The sequence below is a fragment of the Dendrobates tinctorius genome, unplaced genomic scaffold (assembly GCF_039654945.1).
Source record: "Dendrobates tinctorius isolate UK_male_01 unplaced genomic scaffold, ASM3965494v1 ptg000083l, whole genome shotgun sequence".
Taxonomy (NCBI): Eukaryota; Metazoa; Chordata; class Amphibia; order Anura; family Dendrobatidae; genus Dendrobates; species Dendrobates tinctorius.
In genome coordinates, this window is record NW_027361751.1 from 23806498 (window position 1) to 23829004 (window position 22507).

The window sequence follows — 22507 nt, forward strand, 5'->3', positions numbered from 1 at the left end:
GTTTTTTCGACGCTGGGGGGCACTATACCCTTATTTCTTTGCGCCATTGAAAAGCGGCGCTGAGGAATAAGTAACTTTAACTGCTGCCATTAAAAGGGTTAAAAGACCCAATGATGCAGCCATGAAGCGAGCAGCATGGGGAAGGCTCACAGGCTTTTAGTTACAACCTTCAAAATAAAGTATATAATTTACCTTGGGAATAAGTCCAAGTAAAATTGTCCCAGAAGGTCTCCTGTGGCACTGTCGTACACGGTGTACAAGGTCACACTTTCATGCCACACATGAGGATTCTCCACACGTTCAAATCGAAGCTCGAGCAGCTCTTGGTAAATGCACAGAAGATTTTTTGTGACCGTCTCCATAGGGAAATACTCCTGCAGTTTCTCCTGGTCTACAGAGAACTTGGTCTCCACGATGCGGGTGAGGTAGTAGTGCAGGTCCCAAGCGTTGATTTGACCATCAAACTTCACGGCTCGGTCTTCACAGTCCTTGTTTTTCATTTGCAAAATAAGCAACTTTTCTTCTTCGCCTAAAGGCTTTACCTTCGTTTTCAGATTATCTATAAAGATACATATATGAAATAGCTTTAGGCACGTTGCGGGATGCGTGTGAAAATTTCTGCACAGATTCTGCATCTCTTGGCAGAAAACGCATTGGAAATTCTGCGCGTTTTTTGTGCGGATTTCATGCGGATTTGTTAGCTCAATAAAGATTTACTACTGTAAAAAAAAAAAAAAAAAAAAAAAAAAAAAACATTTTCAAGCCCAACCTCCATTATTGATGTGCTTCAACCAAGACAGGCTCTAGTCTACATTTTCCACCCACAGACTCTTCCTCCTTCTGAGATATTTTCATTGTACAAATCCGCTGCATTTTTTGCGCCAAATCCGCATCAAATCCGCAACCTTTTTAGCACCTGCGGATTTGGTGCAGATTTAAATGACTCAATGTTAGTCAATGGGTGAAAAACAAGCAGATCTGCAAATAGAATTGACATGCGGCGGAAAATAAAACGCTGTGAATCAGGGCTGAATTTTCCGCAGTGTGTGCACAACAATTCAGGATTCCTATTGATTAACCTTGCTTGAGTAATCCTTTGCGGATTTGGTGCAATTCTGCGCAGAAAAAAGAAGCGGCGGATCCACAACAAATCCGCAACGTGTGCACATAGCCTTAAAGAAAATTTCTTTGTTCCATTTTTACAGCGGTTTTACCCATCACTTCAATAATGATGACCTTTCCTTAAAGGACAATATAAAGAAATAAACTGCGCTATACTTGGCTACCCCGGGTCCAGTTGCGAGTCTCCGCCTATGTTCCTGGTTCTTGGCATTGGCGCGGTGATCTCACCGGGTCTGGCAGTGTAGATGGGAACAACCCCTTCAAAGCAACCTAGTTCACAGATTGACTTTGCAGCAGCCAAAATGATGTCAATGGCACAGCCAATGCCAGACACCAAGCAGCGGCAAAACTCGCCAGTGGACCCAGCAAAGGAGAGTACAGCACGGTATATTTCTTTACATTATCCTGCAGCCAGGGACATTCATTTACTGGAAGGGAACAAACCCTTTAAAAGCCTCCATACACCTAGATTGATGTTTAGCCCAACAGTTTTTGGCCATCAACTATCTCTCCCCACCCCCTATCCAGTGAACGGATCTATACAGTGACTTACAAAAGTATTCACCCACTTGGCTTTTTACCTATTTTATTACATTACAACCTGTGTTTAAATATTTTTGTAATCCGATTTGTGTGTGATGCAACAGCGCTAAATAGTCTAAATTGGTGAAGTGATAAAAATTAAAGGCATAAATTAAATTTTTGGGATCAAATAGCTAAAAATTGCTATGAAACCCCTAAAAATTTCTATAGCAGGCAATTACCTTCATAAGTCACATTCTTGGTGAAAAAGTCCACTTTTGTACAATCTAAATGTCACATGTCTGTCAGTATATAGACACCTATTCTGAAAGACCACAGCGGCTGCAACACCATTAAGCAAGAGGCACCACTAACCAAACAACACTATGAAGACCAAGAAGATCTCTAAACAAGTCATGGACAAAGTTATTGTCATGACTCTTGTCAGATTACCCAGGGACAGGGGCTCCTTCCCTGACCCTCACGCTAGGGGCACCCTAGCTATCTTTGCTCCCCGGATTACTACTGATGGTCAAGACGCCAGGGCCAAGTACCTTACTGTGCTCCTGAATCAGCCCTATTTCTGTGCACCTACCCCCACCCAGGAAAGTGGGGAAAAATAGTGTATGAATATACACAAACCAGACAGACAAGGAAGGACGAACAGGAATAAAGGAAAAATACCAACCATACAAATATGAACTTACACATAACAGAGGTGAACACTGGGGAGAAAAATCTAGGCAAAGGTGTAACCCCCAGTCTTTTTTATTGACAGGATAGGAGAAGAAGAGGACTTGCAATCAGACAAAAAAACTCCAGTCACAGAACAATACTCCAAATGCATCTACCAACAACAGACTCCTCCTCCACTCCACAGCATGGCAGTATAAGACTTAACACTGGCAATCCAGATTGTCAGAAGGAGTATATATAGCAGAGGGGAGTGGCCCAAACTGCGCAGCTGAGATCATCTAAGCAAGGAAGCTTAGAAGAGGGCCTAAGAGAATCTAAGCTAATCAGTTAAAGCCGTGCACAGCTGACTGACATCTGCACGGTTTAGAAGCACGTCTCCTCAATATTAATCAGTGCAGGAGTACGTGACATCAGACACGGTGGTTTTCTGACCGATCTCTGTTGCGGTAAACCTGTGACAGTTGTTAAGAATTACAGGTCAGGGATGGGTTATAAAATGAGACCAAAGGTAACCCTGGAGGAGTCGCATAGTTCCCAAGCAGAGACTGGAGTATTTGTCCACACGACCACAATAAGCCATACACTCCATAGAGTGGGCAGAAAAGTCGTCGTAGTTACTCACCGGTTAACTGTATTTTTCGGAGTCCATGACAGCACCACCTGAGAGAGGGGATCCACCCTTCAGGAACAGGAAATCCTACAGATACATAAGGGCGACACCTCTCCCACGCATCAGTTGGTTTACAGAGCACAAGAGCACCACCAAGGTTAATAGTATAATTTATGTACAATACTTTACACAACTATTCATTACCAGTTTACATATAAGAGGAAGAAGTGCACACCCAAACTAAAGGGAGGGAATATACGGGTGCTGTCATGGACTCCGAAAAATACCGTTAACCGGGGAGTAACTACGACTTTATTCGGTCGTCCATGACAGCACCACCTGAGAGAATTGCAGACAGTAATAATTACTTTAGGGAGGGACTACAGCCTGCAGAACCCTGACACCAAAGGAGAGGTCTGAGGAAGCACCCAGGTCTAGCCTATAATGACTGTAAAAGGTGCTCGGAGAGGAGCAGGTAGCTGCCTTACATATTTGGTCAATCGAGACTTCTGATCTCTCTGCCCATGAGGTTGACATGGCCCTGGTGGAATGCACCCTCAGCTTGCCAGGAGCCGGTTTGCCCTTTGAGGTGTATGCTAATGAAATGGCCTCCCTAATCCACCTCGCTAGTGAGCTTTTTGAAGCCCTAAGGCCCTTTCTAGTGACCTGATAGGAGATAAACAAGGCATTATCTTTTTTCCAGGGGTCGGTAACTGCCAGGTACTCTAGGAGACATCTCCTAACGTCTAGAGTGTGTAGTTTCCTTTCCTTATCGTTCGTGGGATTAAGGAGGAAGGATGGAAGGATTATCTCCTGAGTTCTATGGAAACTGGAGGCTACTTTAGGCAGGTATGCTGGATCGGGTGTAAGAATTACCCTGTCGTCCCGGAATTGTATGTAAGGAGGAAGTCTAGATAGTGCCTGGATGTCACTTACTCTACGGGCTGATGTCAACGCTACCAGAAGAGCCACTTTAAGAGACAGGTTTTTTTGTGGAGGCTGATGAGGTTTAGATCCCATGGCATAAATTTATTTCTTACTACCAGTCTGGACCTGCCTGTTGCCTTAATAAACCTATTGATCCAATAGTTACTGGCGATGTTGCAGTTAAACAGGGCCCCTAAGGCTGACACCTGTACTTTAAGGGTGCTGGTGGAAAGCCCCATGTCCAGACCTCTTTGTAAGAATTCTAGGATCTGCGCTATCGGTGTGGAGTGCCCACCTACTACCCCTGAACCCTGAAGGAATCTTTTCCAGATCCTAACGTAGATTTTGGTTGTAACTGGTTTTCTGCTTTTGAGCAGGGTGTTAATTAGGGCTGGGGAAAAACCTTTCTCCTTTAGTAGTGACCGTTCAAAATCCACGTCGTCAGGTGTAGGCCAGCCACCTGAGGATGGTAAACTGGGCCCTGGGATAGGAGATCTAGGATGTTTGGAAGGACCCATGGGTCGGACACCGACATGGTCCTGAAGCATGAGAGCCATGCCCTCCTGGGCCAAAACGGTGTGATCACTATAATCCTCGCTTTGTCCTTAGAGCAAAACTGAGGCACTTTCCTGTTCTCTCTGGTGGCGAAGAAGTCCACTTCTTGCTGTCCCCATTTCTGTACGATCAGGTCGAAGATGGAGGTTTTTAAGGACCATTCCCCTTGTCTTAGAAGGTTGCGGCTTAGGAAGTCCGCTATGGTGTTTTCTCTTCCTTTTATGTGCAGAGCTGTTAAAGACAGAAGATGTTGCTCTGCCAATTGAAACAGCCGCTCTGCTACCTTCATCAGGGGTCTGGAACGAGTCCCACCTTGGTGGTTGATGTAAGCCACGGTGACCTGATTGTCGGAGAATATTCGAACATGGTGAACCTGTAGATACACAAGAAGGTTTTTAACTGCCTGCTCACCGGCTGTTAGTTCTTTCAGGTTGGAGGACATTTCCAACTGATGGTAATCCCATAGGTCCTGGATTAAGACCTCCCCCATGTGGGCCCCCCAACCCGTAGGGCTTGCGTCTGTGGTGACTACCCGAGTTACGTTATATTCCCAGGGCACCCCTCTGGCTAGATTGTTTTGGTCTAGCCACCAATCAAGGGATCTTATAGCATGTTGGGACAAGGTCAACTGGCCTTCTAGATAACCGCCCAGGATTTTTTGATGACGTAAAACCTCGACCTATAGCACCCTTGTAAGGAACTGGGCCCACCGGACCGCGGGATGCAGGACGAGAGGATGCAGGACGAGAGAGAACCCAGGTGGGACATTGCCTTCCTAAGAGACATGGTGGGGTTATTGGAGGCGTTCAAGACCTGATGTCGTAGGCGAACTAATTTTTCGGGTGGAGGACGACACTCGTGATTCTGCGAATCTAGGATTAGGCCCAAAAACTGCTGAACTTTCATGGGCTGTAGACGGGACTTCTTAATGTTTAGTAGCCACCCTAACCGTTCCAGAGCTGATTTTGCTTTTTGCAATTGATCCAGACAATGGTCTGCTGTTCTGCCTACAATAAGGAAGTCATCCAGGTAGGGGATTACCAGGATGTCTGCTTCTCGAAGATGGGCCATAACCTCCGCTATAACTTTAGTGAACACTCGGGGGGGCGACTGCTGTACCAAAGGGAAGGGCGACATATTGGAAATGCTGTACCGACCCCTCTAAATGAACCGCCACTCTGAGGAAACGGTGATGAGAGGCATGGATGGGTATATGATAGTAGGCGTCTTTTAAATCCAACACCACCATAAAGAAGTTTTCAAACAGTAACTTTATTGTGGAATTGATTGTTTCCATTTTAAATGGCCGAATGATCAGGTATCTATTGAGTGCCTTCAGGTTTATTATGGTCCTGTAAGAACTACCCGGTTTATGGACCAAAAATAGTGGGGAGTTGAAGCCTTCGCCCTTATCTGCCTCTGGTACCTTTATCAGTACTTTTTTTTTATGGCATAGGTCATGGATTTCGGTCTCTAGGGCAGCCTGTTCCGACAAGGAAGACCTGTGCGGGGTGACCTCAAAACTGTTCCGGGGGGCACAGGAAAATTCTAGCCTTAGACCTGAGGCTACCAACCCCAGGATCCAGTTACTGTTTGAGATCCGTGACCAGGCTTGGAAGAAGGCTGATAGTCTACTTCCCACCGGGGCCTCTAGTCATTGGGGAGGTTTCTTGGACTCAAGGGATGCTTCCTGGCGTCCCCCTCCAAACATAAACCAGGTACCTTTTTTCTTTTTATCTTCCCCTCTGCCTCAGTCTCTGGATGAAATTCCACAGAAAAATCTCTTAGTAGCGAAGGGACGCCTATAGGAGGGGGTGGGCAGGGAAGGGAATTTCTTTTTATCGTCGCCGGCTTTCTCCAGGAGTTCATCTAGGACTGGACCGAATAGATATTCCCCCTCACACGGGATGGAGCAAAGACGGGATCTGGCCTGGATATCCCCGGGCCAGCATTTCAGCCATATTGCCCTTCGGGCTGCATTTGATAGGCCTGCGGCTTTGGCCGCCATTCTTACAGAATCTGCCGCAGCGTCAGCTAAAAAGGCTGCCGCATTCTGGATGGTAGGTAGGGTCTTCAAAATAGATTCCCTCGATGCTCTGTCTTCTAATTGTGACTCCAGCTGGTCCAGCCAGACCACCATAGATCTGGCTGTGCAGGTTGCCACTACTGCCGGCCTCAGGGCGCCAGCTGACATTTCCCATATCCCTTTCAGGTAGAAGTCTGCCTTTTTATCTAGTGGATCTTTTAAGGAAGCCATATCGTCAAAGGGAATAGCAGATTATTTGGACGCTTTAGCCACTGCTGCGTCCAATTTCGGGGCTTTGTCCCATTTGTTTACCGAGGGGTCCTCAAAGGGATATCGTCGTTTAAAAGCCGGTGGTAGGGAGCCTTTTCTTTCTGATTTCTTCCATTCCCTATTGATCAGGTTTTGGACCTTGTCGTTTAACGGGAACGACTTACGCTTCCTGGCGTATAAACCGCCGAACATTAGGTCCTGTGCTGACCGTTCTGGTTTTGCATCTGTTACCCCCCATGGTGGCCCTAACTGCCTTGACTAATTTATCCACTTGTTCTAAACCCAAGCAGAAACGACTGGCGTCCTCCTCTGAAGAGGACGCAGACGAGGAGGTCGAGGGCTCTGAGGAATCTTCCTTTCCTCTAGGGGTCAGCTGAGAAGTCTGACCCTGAGACACTTGCTCTCTTTCTTTTCTTAGATGATTCCCCCTGGGATACGGACTTTAGAGCTTCCGTCCTGATAATTTCCCTTTGACTTGTAGCGAAGTTAGGGGTTTCTTCCACCACCTGTAGGAGTGGGGAAAGGGTAAGGAAGTCTGTATGGTAATTTTTGGGCCTACTCCCCCCATTTTTTTTGTTTGTTTTTTTTTACCGTCTGCCGTACACATGACTGGCACAGTTTTTTTAGGGTAGGCGTCTGGCAAGGGGCAATTGCAAAGGGTGCACTCCCTGTTTTTCGCTTTGTCAGCGCACTTCTTCCCCTACAGAAGGAAAAAACATAAGGGGAACACTGCGTCAGGGCACATTCACGAAGATCTCGGCCTGGAGGAACTTCTGTGGCCGGATTGTCCAGTTCGTTTTTTTTTTTTTCCTTTTGCTGGGAGCTTGTCTGGGACCTCTCAGAGGTACGTTCCTGCTCTCGGTCCAGCTGGGCCACGGGAGCTTCTGGCACATCCATTGCTGCAAATGGGCCCAAAAGCAGCCCTGCAACATTTCTGTGCCCTTTTATGCTCCTCCCCCCGGAAATCCGGGTTCGCAGGCGATATGCCAGGGGTCCATTCTCCTCCCTCCCCGCCGCCATGCCGGCACCCACGCCACCCAGCGGCGAACAACAGAAAAAAGCCGGCCGGCGTCCGACTTCCGGCCCAGCGCCGCTGGCCCCGCCCCCGACTGCGTCACTTCTGGCGCCTTCAGTGAACACGCGGAGCGCGAAAAAATGACCGCGGTGCCATGGCCCAGATCGGCACAACCCGCTCCGTGCCTGCCACCTTGCTACGTCAGCCGGCCCCGGATGACGGCCCGGACTGCTCCAGGAGGGGACCAGGACGGGGGTTCGGGGGCAACATACTCACGTGCCGGCGCTGGCCCTGGAGACTGGGATCCTCCGGACCCCGCTCCCACCTGCTCCGCACACTGTCGTACTGTCGTGGAGCCCTACCCGGACCCACCGTGGCGCTTCCAGGGACCCCGCACTGACCGAGGTAGGAGACCCCCCCGCTACCTGAGTCGGACAGCCGGCCTGGGGATTCCTCGTCCATGATGATACGATCTGTAGGGAATCCTGTCCTTCAGGAACTGGAAACCAACTGATGCGTGGGAGAGCTGCCGCCCTCATGTATCTGTTGGATTTCCTGTTCCTGAAGGGCGGATCTCCTCTCTCAGGTAGTGCTGTCATGGACGACCGAATAAAAAAAAGCCTTTACTTACACACAATTGTAAGGCTCGTTTTGAGTTTGCCAAAAGACATGTGGGAGAGTCCCCAAATGTATGGAGGAAGGTGCTATGGACAGATGAGACCAAAATTGATTTTTTGGCAACCAAGGTAAACGCTATGTCTGGCGCCAAACCAACATAGCTCATTAGCCCAAGAACATCACCCCCACTATGAAACATGGTGGTAGCAGCATCATGCTGTGGGGATATTTTTCGGCAGAAGGGACAGGAAAAATTGTTTGAGTCGAGGGGAACATGGATGGTGCAAAATACAAGGATATTCTTGAGCAAAACCTATTTCAGTCTGTCAACGATTTGAGACTGGGACAGAGGTTCACCTTCCAACAAGACAATGACCCAAAGGATAGTGCTAAAGCAACACTCGAGTGGTATAAGGAGAAATGTGGAAACGTTTTGGAGCGGCCTTGTCAAATCCCAGACCTTAGACCAATGGAGAATCTGTGGTCAGACATGAAGATTGCTGTTCACCAGAGGAACTATCTAACTTCAAGGAGCTGGAGCAATTTTTCCCTGAGGAATGTAATGGAAAAAAAAAATCTCAGTGGCCAGATGTGCAAAGCTCATAGAGACTTTTCCACAGCGACTTGCAGCTGTAATTGCCGCTAACGGGGGCTCAACAAATTACTGGCTTTTGGGGGTGAATAGTTATGCACACTGAAGTTTTCAGTTATTTTGTCCTATTTGTTGTTTGCTTATAAAGAAAACCAAATGTTCACAGATGTGGGCATATTCTTTACATGAACTGATGCAAACCCTCAAAGAAAAGAGAAAAATAAAACAGTGAAATTCCAGGTGGTAAGATGGCAAAACAAAAAAATGACATGGGGGTGAATACTTTCCAAAGCCACTGTATATGCTTTCAAAGGGGAGAGCAGAGAAAGCCACGATTACACAGTTCTTATCTCCTAAATACCAAAAGTGTCATACACCAAAACTCAAATTCCCGGACCGGACATCAAGAATAGAGTCGGGACGCCCCCACATATATTAAACTATCAGCTGAGCACACTGATATTGGTGGGTTTGGCTGACTTTAATCAAATTTATAGGGGGCCTTTAGGATAGGTCATTAATATCAGATTGGGTGGGTCCGACACCCGGTAGCCACACCGGTGAGCTGTTTGCAGCGCCAGCAGAGAATGGATTTAAACAATGTACAGAACCGTTCCGTCACACTGTTTAGTTCCAATGAGGAAAAACTGGCTAACAAGTAGACACGGCTTCAAAAAACAGCACAGAACTTCTTGCCTATATTTATAATTCCTGTACATTTGTTAAAATTACATTTAGCCAGATCTTCTAGGTCGTAGAAAATCCCATACCCACAACTCACCTAGAAAGCCAGATACATTGCTCGTATTTTTAGCAGTGTTCAACTCAAGTACAAAATCGGCATGTGTCCGGTATCCCAGAAGCTCGGACAGTTTAGACCGCAAGGTAATCAGTTCTTCAAGTATTTTAGTGTTCTCCTAAAAGAAAGAAAACTTGTCACAACATAAAATATGAGCGGAACTGGGGCAGGACGAGGGTTTGACGTCACAGCTCATCTAAATTAGTCTTATTCATGATGAGCTGTGATGTTTATCACCAGAAGTCTTACTCCAGTCATTGACTGGAGGAAGATTTGTGGCAAGGCACATGGAGGCGAACGCCACTTGTCAGACGCTCCCAATTCATTAAGAGGCCTCTTAACGAATCAGGTACCTCTGGCTAGTGCATGCCTCCTTGGTGTGAACATTGCCTGTCTTGAAGAATCATGGCTTCAGTTTTTTTTTTTTGTTTTTTTTGTTTTTTTTTACAATTTCTAATTCTTTACTCTAATTCACATTGTCTTTTTAAATTTACATGTCAATTCGTTGCTTTTACAATCATCAGACATGTAGAAAACCATGGATTCAAAATACAGATCAATATTTTACAGTATTATAAAAACACATTTTTCATGGATTTTGTTTCTGTAATATGGAAGAAACTGCTGCACTCCTGTCCTACTTCTCAATTACTGTAGAGGAAAAGGTGTGGCAGCTTGGTACTCTATATAGGAGAGCAGAGGGAGGGGTATGCAGCACTACGGTGAAGCAGGGTGCTGTTGGGAAACCTAGTTTTAGCAGATAGAGGATTGCCCATTCAGTTCTCTGATACTAGATAAAACAGAGGGACATAAGAAGATGAAAAAAAACAAACCACAAAAGACAGAAAAGAAAACAAAAACCTATGTCAAGCTTGATCTGTATATTAAAATAGATATGCTGATAAAACTTAAAAAAAAAAAACCTGACAGGTGGCCTAGTCACACTAAACCACCACCATGACTGTATTGTACTTTTAAGATGGATTATGGAGTGATTCTGACATGGATTTTCAAAGTAAAATTTCCAGCCTCACCTGGTCAAAGAAACCAATTAAATTACGTGTGCAAATAGTATTGTGAAATCTGCTTTAATACTACTAGGATTACGATATGTACATGATGGCTAGGACACATTGTACTCACTTCCATACACCTACTGTTGAAAGCAGCTTCCAATTTCCTCCTAGTTTCGGGAACAGAGCATTTCTTAACGATAGGAAAATAATGTGGATACTGGAGAGTTACTTTGTAATTGCTGCCACCTGTTTTTTCTAGGCTGTCAACGAAGTCAGCAGGAAGACCCTCTGTAAAACAACCCAGGGCAAAGACCAATGTTAGTGATTTTTCAGATTGTTACAAATATAACGCTAACCGCGTGGAGATGGCTAATGTTTGCCCATACAAGATCTGAAAGTAACGGCATATGATTTTCATGCCAGTCTTGAGGGGGCGTGCTGGAGTCAGAGGCGCCCGAATCAATAAGAGGCTCTTGTCTCCTAATGAATCAAAAGCGTCTGACAAGTGGAGTACACCGCACCACAAGTCTTACTCCAGTTATTGACTAGAGTAAGATTTCTGGCATAAGGAACGCCGCAGCTCGTCACGCCCTGTTGCACCTATTTTTTTGGAGCTTGGCAAAACTGGCGCAAAAAAGGACAAGTCGCAACATTTTTGCGCAACTCTAGGTTGTGCAAAAATGTTGTGACTTTTCAAAGGGATTACGACAGAATTCGTATCAAGGAAAAGATCAGATCCATGTCTGAAAAAGAAGGTAAACTCGTCCCACAGCTTTAGATTGGCGAAGGTCCTTGACTTTATCCTAAAAGGAACCAATTTCATTTTTTTCACTTATCATTGAGGGCGAGCACAGAAGCTGATTGACCTTTGTGCCCTAGCACTTGGCCTGGGATTGCACAGAGGTTTATTGGTTTTTTTAAAGCAATGCCCATTATGATCATCGGAATGAGCTTTCTGACATCTTTTTAATTAACTTGCATGTAAAAGCTAAACAGCGCAAACATTTTAGTTAAACACAATTGCAAACATTTTTTAGCATCAGCATTTAAGAAAAAAAAAAAAAAAAAAAAACACAACTTGTGCCTCAGTAAAGAATATCCTTTAACTCACCCCTGTGCTTGTTTCACAGCTACACTGCTCAATACTGCTATGTAATGTCAACCACGCTACTGCTGCTTCTGAGGGTGCTACGTCAAAAAAGAACCACGAGAATCCCTCATATTTGTGGGAACTGCGTATGGGAGACATTATAGCAGCTAGTCTCTACCCACTAGCTCAGAGACAAATCAAACTTGTACAAATGCAGGATACATGTCATATATTCCTGTTTTTTGGGAGACTGACAATTAAGACCAGCAGTATGGTTGTACCCTCTCTGATGCTGTTAGCAGAGGCAACTTTGCCTTTACAGCAACGTAGTGGCACGCAAGTTGGCCAGATCGAGCGCTCCAACCCGATTTAGATCGGCGCTTACAAACTATTAGAAAAAAAAAAAAAAAGCTTGTAAACACCGAGCATGCTCAACCACTACTGCTAGAGGAAGATTTCTTTTTTTGTCCTTTAAAGCTGATGGAAAGACGACTAAGTCATGGCACTAAAAAATGAGACCTTCCCTAGGGCCGTTTAAAAAAAAAAGTCTACAGTTTTTCTAGAAACAGCAGCATTTTTATGGTGTACCGGCAAATGTCCAGGACTTATTGCACAGATCATCAGCAGTGGATGCTTATAAAATTCAGCTTCACTTTCAACACACATTTAATACTGTAACTACGGTAAGGTACAGTGACTGACTTACCGAGGTCCGCTTTAGTGAAAAGGAGACACGTGTTGTCCTCTGTCAGATTTTTGTTGAAGTCAATACTTAGCTCACTGATCTTTTTTTTCATGCTTTTTATCTCCTAGGTAAACGAAAAAAAAAATAACTTAAAAACTTCAAGAAAGGTATAACTGATAGATTCCCCCAAATACGCCCCACTCATGTTCATATCCTCTTACTCACTATATGTAATGAGGAAGGAAGAAGGAAAGTCAGATCATTCTAAATCGACATAAAGTTAGCTGATACGAACATATAAATAAGTGAAAAAAACATATCTTTGTATGAATAACACTTTAAAGAAGGTACCACTGAAAAATATCCTACAAGAAATGCTTCATGGTAATAGAGCCACTAGGTGGCACAAGTGATCTCTAGATGTTGTAAGCTGCATGTAAGATCTCATTCAGATGTCATTGATATTTTTGTATGAGAACATCAGTCTTAGGTTCATCAATGTGACAATTTTTAACTTTAGAATTTAGAAGATTCACTAGTTTTTCCCTAATAAGAAAAACATAGATGTTCTCCAAGTACCGCTCAATTTTTTCATGAATCCATAGACTTGCATTGGCGACTTTGATCTGATACTTGTATCAATATTAAACATTTCCCCGCACTTTTGTACAGACCACTTGGGTCTGCAAAAAAAGAAAAATCCCAGACACGTGAAAAGCCCCGTAACTCATCATAGGACTGTGTGCTTTCCGTAAAAAACACAGATATTGCGAGTATGAGAAAAACTTATGTCTGAACGAGGCCCAACATATTTAATAGGATGTAGTCTTATTCAGCAGAAGGAAAACCTTCACCTTGCGCGTCATTCTTGGTGAACACCAAAAGCCATGATCTGTTCGTCATCCATAAATGTATTTTATGCTCAGCAGCAACAGAAAAAAAAGAAAAAGAAAAAAAAAACCCTAATTTTCACATGCAGAAAACACACATTTCTGGTAATACTCACATTCTGTACTTCCAGAGGAAGATGGAGTCCACTGCGTCTTCCAAGTTGAACGGACTTCTCCAAGTACCGTCTCACCTCCGGCTGCAGCTGTTCCGGGTCTTGTGTTTTCTAGAAACAATATATTGTGAAGAGCTGTGACATGAAGACCGGGCGCTGTCTCTGTCAGTATACACCTGTCCCTATAGGGTTTTATGGTGATTAAGGTCAGGGTAGGAGCAATGAGCAGTAGGCTGGTGTCCAGATCTTCTGGACAGGTTGACCTTGTTTACCGGTGACATTCTTATTTAGCTCATTCGTGCCTTGTTAATGGGGTTGTTTCACCATCAATTGTTAAAATTCACGAAGTACTTGTAGAAACAAGCAACGTTTCAAATGTAATCTTAATATAAATCTTCCCTGTTCTCAACAACGGAGGGATTATTTAGTGTTCAATGATCGCAGCTGTCTAGGTTGCAGGCCACCACTGCAGTCTACCATGCGCAGTACTTACATGTTCTTCTAAATTGAGCACTGCAAGCCGTGACTGGATGACTACAGCACATGATCTGGCCTGCATTAGCGGCCCCGCGCTCCGGTACAGATAAGGAGCGAGTTGTCCCGCTCCAGCAGACAAGAAGAAGAGAGGCTGGGGAGCGGTGCAATCCCAAAGGACACATGAGAATGATCCTTAAAGGTAAGGTATGCTGAATGCTACGGATACACAGCGACTCACCTGACAACGTCTCTCAGATAAGACGTGAACAAAAAGAATTGTGCAACATTACGACTGAACTGTAAGGAAACAGCAAAATCACAAGCTGCAGGCAAGTCCGCAGACGTACCCAACTACCACTGCCAGTCTATGGCAGCAAAGCGGTGTTCGTCTTACAACCTGGACATGAACACCACCAGTGGTTGCAACAGATTCATGGCCTGCAGCGCCATTCTATACAGACAATAATTAGGGGCAGCACGGTGCCTCAGTGGTTAGCACTGTTGCTTTGCAACGTTGAGTTCTTGGACTCAAATGCCACCAAGGGCAACATCAAGCAAGGAGTATGTATGCTCTCCCAGTGTTTGCGAGGGTTTCCACACTGCAAAGACATACTGATATGGAGGGTAAATTGTGAGCTCCGATGGAGACAGTAATGATGAAGATGTCTGTAAAGCGCTATGGTATTAATGGCGATAAGAGTAAAATAAATAAACACAGTGGGGAAATAAGTATTTGATACACTGCAGATTTTGCACGTTTTCCCACCTACAAAGAATGGAGAGATCTGTAATTTTTATCGCAGGTACACTTCACCAGTGAGAGACAGAATCTAAAAATAAAACACAATCACACTGTATGATTTTTAAATATTTCATGCAATAAAATGCAATTTAATTATTTGATCACCTACCAACCGGCAAGAATTCTGGCTCTTACAGACCTGTTATGTTTCCACGGGCCGTATTACATCCGGATTTACTGTGGATTGACCGCTGCGTACAGCCGCAGTGTTTAATCCGCAGCGTCCAGATGTTCCAGCATAGTGGAGGGGATTTTATGACACCGGACATGCGGCGCGTCTTTTTAGAACACAGCATGTCTATTTACCTTGCAGAGACGCTCAGTCTCCGCAATGTAAATTACCCGAACTATGAACACATGCGGTATCACCGCGCGTACAGAAGGGGGTGGGGCTTTGGGCAGAGCGGGGTTTCCACTCCGTCCAAAGTGAAAGCAATGCGCATAGTGGAAACATACCCTTAGTGTTTCTTTAAGAAGCCCTCCTACTCTGCACTCATTACCTACATAAAAAACACGTGTCCACTCAGTCGCACTCCAACCTCTCTACCATGGCCAAGATCAAAGAGCTGTCTATGGACACCAGGGACAAAGTTGTAGACCTTTCAACAGGGTTGGGATGGCTACAGGACAATAGGCAAGCAGCTTGGTGAGAAGGTAACAACTGTTGGCACAACTGTTAGAAAATGGAAGAAGCACAAGACGACTGTCCATCTTCCTCGGTCTGGGGCTCCATGCAATATCTTGCCCCGTGGAGCAAGAAGGATTCTGAGAAAGGTCGGAATCAGCCAAGAACTACACGTGAGGACCTGGTCAATGACCTGAAGAGAGCTAGGACCACAGTCTCAAACATTACTGTTAGTAACACACTAAGCCATCATGGATTAAAATCCTACAGGGCAAGCAAGATCCCTGCTCATGCCAGCACATGTCCAGGCCTGTTGAAGATCGCCAATGTCCATCTGGACGATCCAGAGGAGGTAAGGGAGAAGGTCTTGTGGTCAGATGAGACCAGAATAGAACTTTTTGGCATCAACTCCACTTGCTGTGTTTGGAGAAAGAAGGAGGAGTACAATCAAGAACACTGTCCGAACCATGAAGAATGGTGGGGGAAACATCATACTTTGGGGGTGATTTTCTGCAAAGGGGACAGGACGACTGCACCGTCTTGAAGGGAGGATCGATGGGGTCATGTATCGCAAGATTTTGGCTAACAACCTCCTTTCCTCAGTAAGAACAATGAAGATGGGTTGTGTCTGGGTCTTCTAGCATGGCAATGACCTGAAACACAAAGCCAGGGCAACTAAGGAGTGGTTTTGCAAGCGGCATTTCCAGGCCCTGACCAGTCTTTAGACCTGAACCCAACAGAAAATCTTTGGTGGGAGCCGAAACTCAATGTTGCCCAGATACAGCCCTAAAACCTGAAAGATCTGGAGAAGATCTGTAAGGAGGAGGGGGCCAAAATCCCTGCTGCAGTGTGTACAAACTTGGTCAAGAACTACAGGAAACGTCTGACCTCTGTAATTGCAGACAAAGGTTTTCTGTACCAAATATTAAGTTCTGTGTCCAATACTTATTTCAACAGATGAAATGCTAATTAAGTAAAAGTCATACAATGTAATTTTTTCTTTTTATTTTTAGATTCTGTCTCTCACAGGTGAAGTGTACCTACGATAAAAATTACAGATTTCTCCATTCCTTGTAGGTCAGAAAACTTACAAAAATTGGCAGGGAATCAAATTCTTATTTTCCCCACTGTAAATAAATGTGATGCCACATTGCAATTCCCAGGTCACGCGATATGTCGCCCCCACCTAAAGTAGTTGCTCTGCCCCTTCTATAACACTTAGTCTAACAATGAAAAACACAGCTGCACACATAGCGGGACGGTTGGCGAGGCGGTAGTGCAGTACCGGGAATGTATCATACACGTGTCCTATTAATTAGGAAAGAACAGGTGCACGAGCTCGCTGGCAGCCGGACGGTTGCCTCAGGTACGGTCCCGTCAGGTGGGCAGCTGCATCTTTTCAATCACTGCCAGAACGGGTGGAAAAGACTGAGCTATTCAATGGGTTGTGCAGCCTTTTAGGTAGAAATTTGGGCTCAATCAAAAACAGGTATATTTTTAAGAATACTTGCAAAAAGTCTAATTCAATTGAAAACATTTCACTAAACATTGAGATTCATACAATTCTTAATAATAAAGGTTATAATTTTATTGAAATCAGAACAGATTATATATGTTTCAGAAACTTTTTTTTTCTCATGGTCTCTCGGTTCCCCTGGCACGTCTTGTATTCTCTAAGAAATAACAATTCTGGAGCTTCGTCGCTCAGACTTTTGTATTGTGCTTTCCCTCAGTTATTCATCCTGGAAATGTATGATTAAATTGACAACTGGGTGTCATTATTCTCCATGTCAATGGGTCCCAAAGTCTGGCATTGTCCAGTCAGTAGTGACAATGGTAGGGAGTGTAGGGACACACAGGGGTTAATTACTAAGCTTCATGCTCCCGGAATGTAGTTTCTAGGGTTATGCTCCAGTTATTAAAAAAAAAAAAAAAAATCCACTCTACCCTTTATTAATAATCTTCTCTTTTCTCAAGAACAAAGATTTTTAATTCTTGTTTAATAGACAAGCAGTGCAGCGCTTACAAGCTTTTTGCTATAGAGCTTGTAAGCTCTGCTCTGAAGGTGGCTGAATCACAGGCTCAGTCTAGCTGCTTTGCTTCAGCAAGGAGTTTGGATACTTTACTCACGTGAAAATGGAGAATTCTTCTAAATATGTCTTCCCTCATATTCATCTCAACATCAAAATCAGACAGCCTTTTATCGGCCTGCGTGCTGGCCATCCGCACCTCTCTGCGAGGGGACACGTGCTGGGGGAAATCTAGCAAGCTTCGCTCCACTGTTGAGAGACCATAATGGAAGTTACGGCTAGTGGGACTGTGGCTATGACGTGTCAAGAGACAACAGCAATTAAAGAACACATTTATCACATGATGCCAGGAAACCAGCGCCAAGGACAGAGCCGAGTGCGGAGGAGTGGTGCCAGTCTGGAAGGAGAGTAGAGGTTTAAGGGTCCTTATTTCTCACACCACCCTGCAATCATTAAGCTTAAAGGGAACTTAGCAGGATTGTGCACAGTAACCTACAGACAGTGTCAGATCGGCTCAGTTATTCTGACTAAAATGGTAACTTGGGTGATGAAATCCATCTTGTGGTTGTTGTGTAATCTTTAATTTCAGTTTTGAGTTAATGATCTGCTCGTGCTACGGGGCGGCGTGTGTGTGTGTGTGTGTGTGTGTGTGTGTGTGTGTGTGTGTGTGTGTGTGTGTGTGTGTGTGTGGGGGGGGGGGGGGGGGTGTCTTCATGTGGTGCTCTGATCAGCAATTCATATGTATGGCTTCTGACATGTCACTGATCTGCCCCGTATTTTACATACTGTATGATGTTATGGTTTGGGAAAAAAAAAAAAAAAAGTTCTTCCTCAAAATGGCACCGGCCGGGTCTGTGCAGTAGCATAATTCTGACCATGATAGATGCTAGGCAGGCGCCACTGCCATTTTTTTAGAGCAAGAAAAAAAATCTGTCTTCACCAAGATGGCGCCGGCGACGCCTGCGCAGAAGTATCTATCGACCTTTTTGAAGGATGCGGCTGGGCGTCTTTTTGGTGGCTGGGTATACTGGGGCGTCAGTCCTAGTGTGGTGCATGTTTATCGTGCTGGGCAGCCCGCCTATTATAATATTTTGGGTGTCATTAATTGGCTGCGAACCAGACACCGTGCATCACACATATGTATGTGAATGGCGTCCTACTCAAGCCCTATTAGTGTGCAGTTTTCTACTAGGCAGCCACCCCCTCCATATTTTGGTAGCTTTGTGAGTGGTTGCTTTCATCAGTAGTTTGAACCTGTGCTGCCCCAGGTAACAGGAGAAATTGCAACATACAATTTGTAGCGCAACTTCTCCCGAGTACGCCGATGAGGGAGAAAACTACTGCTTTGGCGCACGGCAGGGCTCAGAAGAGAAGGAGCGGCATTTGACTTTTTAAATGTAAAATTTCCTGGAATCATTAGCGGACGTCATGTCTCATTTGGAGAACCCATGATGTGCTTAAACAGTGGAAATCCCCCACAAGTGACTCCATTTTGGAAACTAGACCCCTCAAGGAATGTATCCCCAGGTGCTTCACAGAAGTTTATTACGGTGAGCCGTGAAAAAAAAATAAAAAATAAAAGTATTTTCCCCACAAAAAAAGTTATTTTGGCCCCAAATTTTGCATTTTCATGAGGGTAGCAGGAAAAATTTCACCATACAATGTGTTGTGCAATTTCTCCTGCGTACTCCGATACGCCATATGTGGGGGAATACTACTTTTGAGGCACAGTGCAAAGTTCAGAAGGGAAGAGGCACCATATCGGAGATCAGATTTTGCTGGAATGGTTTGAGGGTGCCATGTCACATTGGCAGAGCCCCTGAGGTGCCAGAACAGCAGAACCACCATGTGAACTCATTTTACAAACTACACTCCCCAATGAGTTCATCTAGCAGTGCAGTGATCATATTGACTGAATTTTATACAGTTGAGCGGTGAAGAAAGAATAAATTACATTTTTATCACTAAAATGTTGTTTTAGCCCCAAGTATTTCATTTTTCTAAGGGCTAATAGGAATTAATTTTTACAACAAACTGAGGTCCATTTCTTTCCCAGAGTGCGCCAATACCCTACATGTAAATCGGCAAATATTTTTCAGGCACAATCCAAAACTTAGAAGGGAAGGAGCACCAGATTTTACTGTTATGGTTTGCAGGTGTCATGACCCACTGTGAGAGCCCATGAGGTGTCAGAACATAAGAACCCCCCAAGGTGACCCCAGTTTACAAACTACACCTCATTTATATTGTTTTTTGTTATGCTTTGGCGCTTATACATAATAAAAACTTGTATAGAAAAAAGTTATTTTTGCATTGCTTTATTCTGAGAGCTATAAGGCCGGTTTCACATTTGCGCTTCATGGCACTGCGACGGCCTGCGCACGGCCGCCGCTAAGCCCCGCTCCCTGCCCGCCCCATCCGGTCATCGCAGCCTACTAGTGCACATGGACGCTTGCGATCTGCGCACCCCATCTTTAGCATAGGGTGCGCAGATCGTGCGCTGGCCGTGCGCTGTGCACTTTTGATAGTGCGCCCGTGTGCGCCAAACGCAGCATGTTGCATTTCGGCGCGCACGGCGCACCTTCAAAAGTGCGCAGCGCACGGCAAAATCCTGCTAGCGCACGGCCAGCGTACAATCTGCGCACCCTATGCTAAAGAAAGGGTGAGCAGATCGCAAGCGTCCATGTGTGCTAGTAGGCGGCGATGACCAGATGGGGCGGGCAGGGAGCCGGCAGGGGGCGGGGCTTTCCGTTTGTTTCCATCAGTCAAAATCCGCCGTTTTGCAAAAAAAAAAACAGATCCGCCTTTTGGCGGATCCGTTTTTTTCCCCATTGACTTGCATTAGCGGCGTATTTTGATGGATGGTCATCCGTTGGATCCGTTTTTTGACGGATCCGCCAAAATGTTGGCGTCCGCTGACTCGAGTGGACGGACAATGAAACGTGTTTTGTATGCACGGATCCGCTTTTTTACACTGAGCATGCCCGGAAGAATTTGCTTGCCAGAAATTTAACCCCAAATCCCGTTCTGGCGGCAGTAAAAAACTCTCTCTCTCGGCTGCGGTTCCTTTAAATTTCCGACTTCAGCAGATCCGTCAAAGCAACGGTCCGGTGCCATATGTTGGTGTCACAATGGAAACGGATCCGTCTTTTGCATTTTTTCACAGATTGCAACTGACCAAAAAAACGGAAGTGTGAAAGAGGCCCAAAAGGGGTTATCTAGTCGGACAGTTTTATAAGTCGGGTCGTTGCGGACACGGCGATACCAAATATGTGTTATTGGTTTTTTTCATACAAATATTTATAGATACAGCATCTTTTGATTTTATTTTGATCTTTTTTAAAAAAAATGTTTTACCTTTTTTACTTTGTCCCACTGGGACTATCATTTTTTGCAGGCTGATTGCTTGTATAGCATGGGGATGCAGCAGCATCCCCATGCTGTAGAAACGGTCAGCTCTGCACTGACAGACAAACTTGCTGATCATGCACTGAGCATGATCAGCACGTTTCCTAGGTCTGGTGACATCGGGTCACCATGGCAACAATCAGGACCCCGCATCACACCGTGGGGTCTCTGATCCAAAAGCAGAGAGTCTGTCAGCCCTCTGCCGGCTCCTGGTATGCTGTGATCGCAGCATTTCGGGGGTTAAGTGACGAGAATGGTGTATGACTGCTCCTGGCACTTAGTGCCGGGTGTCAGCTGGCAAGCGAAATGACGTAATAATCCGTCCCTGGTCAAATAAGTCCAGGGCACATGGACGGATTATTACGTCTGATGTCAGAAAGGGGTTAAACAACAACCATAAGACGGATTTCATCAACCCAGGTATAATTTTAATCAGTATAACGACGCCGACCTGACACTGTCTGTAAGTTAGGCTACTTTCACACATCAGGTTTTTTCCGATAGGGAGGATCCAGCTATTTCTAGAAAAACCGGAACCGGCGAAATCGGAACCGGAACAGGTTTTTTTCTCATTGACTTGTATTAGCGCTGGATCGCGCCGCATGGCCTCCTGTTTCTTCCGTTTTTTGCCGGATCCGGCTAAAATTTTGATTCCGGCGTCTGGAAAAAACGTTTCAAGTAACGTTTTTTGTCTGCGGCGAAAAACCGGACAGTGCTGGATCTGGGGCTTCTGGCTTTTTGCTACAAGTCTATGGGCGCCGGATCCGGAGAAAGATGGATCCGTTTTTTTAAATCTGAGCATGCTCAGATCTAATTGGCCAGCCTCCAGGAAACAGATATAGTGAGGCACTCATCTATTACCAGCCAGCTAGACGGATCCGGCGGAAGAACGGATCCGTTTCATCAGTTTTCCACAATTTACGCCGGATCCGTTGAGACGCTGGATCCTGCCTGTCAGAAAAAACCTGATGTGTGAAAGTAGCCTTATGCAGCACAATCTTGCAGGCAGGTTTCCTTTAATTCTTAAAGTAGAAGTCACTTAAATGTTTGGCCACACCAAGGGTGCATGGTGGTCGGGATGTCGTCATTTCAAGATTCCGCAGAGACCACCGATATAGCAGGGCTCGAGCCGTGGGGGATTTCAAGGACAAATATTGTTTCTTTCTCGTATTCAGATTCTGACCTTCCGTAAAATGTTCAAAATTAATGGAAACCCCCTTTAACGTAATGACTATTACCTGCGTATTCTAGCTCCAGGTTGGCTAACACTCTGACAGTGTTTTCATATGTGACTTTCTCAACCTCCAGAGCAGCAACTGCGTCATACACGCTCTTAGTCCTTGTGATAAGTTCCTCAGTCCTGCTGTGAATATCCTCCGGGGACAAGTCCCACCGCAGACGGTTCTTATCGGCCACCAGACTAGAAGCCATTCTCATGAATTTGGGCATTTCTGAGCCCATTGTCACTTTACAGAGGGATCTCCTGATCTGTAACCTGCTGTGGATAACAGAATAATATTGCAGTGTGCAAATGGCAAATAAGACAATAAATCACACAATAACCGGCCAATTACACAGCCAAAGTCAGACAGTCAGGACAGCGACGGAGCCACAGAGTA

General features: G+C 45.2%; 1 protein-coding gene across 5 annotated transcripts in view; it reads right to left on the reverse strand.

Annotated features, from left to right (window-relative positions):
- The window catches only part of NLN (neurolysin), a 120950-nt gene that overhangs the window by 95098 nt on the left and 3345 nt on the right, over positions 1-22507 (reverse strand). For 3 of the 5 annotated variants that reach the window (XM_073584225.1, XM_073584223.1, XM_073584227.1), the window contains exons 2-8: positions 22127-22386; positions 17581-17729; positions 13550-13657; positions 12565-12667; positions 10896-11056; positions 9735-9870; positions 193-559 (exon numbers count right to left, since the gene is read on the reverse strand). In XM_073584225.1, coding sequence (XP_073440326.1) covers positions 193-559; positions 9735-9870; positions 10896-11056; positions 12565-12667; positions 13550-13657; positions 17581-17729; positions 22127-22386 — 1284 coding nt within the window. The remainder of the gene's footprint in view (positions 1-192; positions 560-9734; positions 9871-10895; positions 11057-12564; positions 12668-13549; positions 13658-17580; positions 17730-22126; positions 22387-22507) is intronic. The other 2 variants (XM_073584226.1, XM_073584224.1) reach the window with 1 other exon arrangement.